The sequence below is a fragment of the Rhincodon typus genome, chromosome 32 (assembly GCF_021869965.1).
Source record: "Rhincodon typus isolate 14 chromosome 32, sRhiTyp1.1, whole genome shotgun sequence".
Classification (NCBI taxonomy): Eukaryota; Metazoa; Chordata; class Chondrichthyes; order Orectolobiformes; family Rhincodontidae; genus Rhincodon; species Rhincodon typus.
Genome location: NC_063363.1, coordinates 36,287,313 through 36,287,955, shown reverse-complemented (window position 1 = coordinate 36,287,955; position 643 = coordinate 36,287,313). Strand labels below are relative to the sequence as shown.

Below are 643 nucleotides of genomic sequence, written 5' to 3'. Positions count from 1 at the left end.
GGTGGGGGTGGGGGTGGGTCTCCGTGACCACATTACCCTCCACCCAGGGAAATCAACCCTCCATCCCAATCCCAATAACCGGGACAAGGCATGGGGTGGGGGGGGGGGGTTGGGGCCTAGCCCAGCTGTGGCCTGCGGGATGGGGTTCTGTGGTAAATCACGGTGATGGTGGTTAGGCTTCAGGACTCCTGTGCGTGCAGAGCCACTCCTTACCTCGACATAGGCGGCCCGGGCGGGCACCGCCGCCGCCAACAGCAACAACAAGACGGAAATCACCGCGCCAACAGCCATCACCATCCGTGTCCCGACTGCACTCTGCCTATCTGACCGGACCGCGAGCACAACACCGCCCTCTGCGCGCTCCCGCAACGCCCGCGCAACACCGCCCTCCACGCGCTCCCGCTGCTTGCGCTCCCAATATCCCTCACAAATCCTGCGCGCACACAACCCCGTCCTGCACGCAATCCTGCAAGAGCATACAGACTGCACCCTGGGCATAATCTTACACACACACACCCTGTCTTGCACGCAATCTTGCCACCGCACATTTCTTGCTTGCACTTTGCTCTGAGTTCCTCTGGGGTACTTCTCATCCAAAGCTGTGCAAGTTAGTTATATGGGATGTGCTAAATTGCCAATGATG

The 643-nt window shown here is 60.0% G+C and overlaps 1 protein-coding gene across 1 annotated transcript in view; it reads right to left on the bottom strand.

Moving 5' to 3' along the window:
* Positions 1–385, bottom strand: part of aplp2 (amyloid beta (A4) precursor-like protein 2) — a 219,187-nt gene extending 218,802 nt beyond the window's left edge. The window contains exon 1 of the mRNA XM_048615382.1: positions 214–385. Coding sequence (XP_048471339.1) covers positions 214–297 — 84 coding nt within the window. The 5' untranslated portion in view covers positions 298–385. The remainder of the gene's footprint in view (positions 1–213) is intronic.
* Between the last annotated feature and the right edge of the window lie 258 nt (positions 386–643).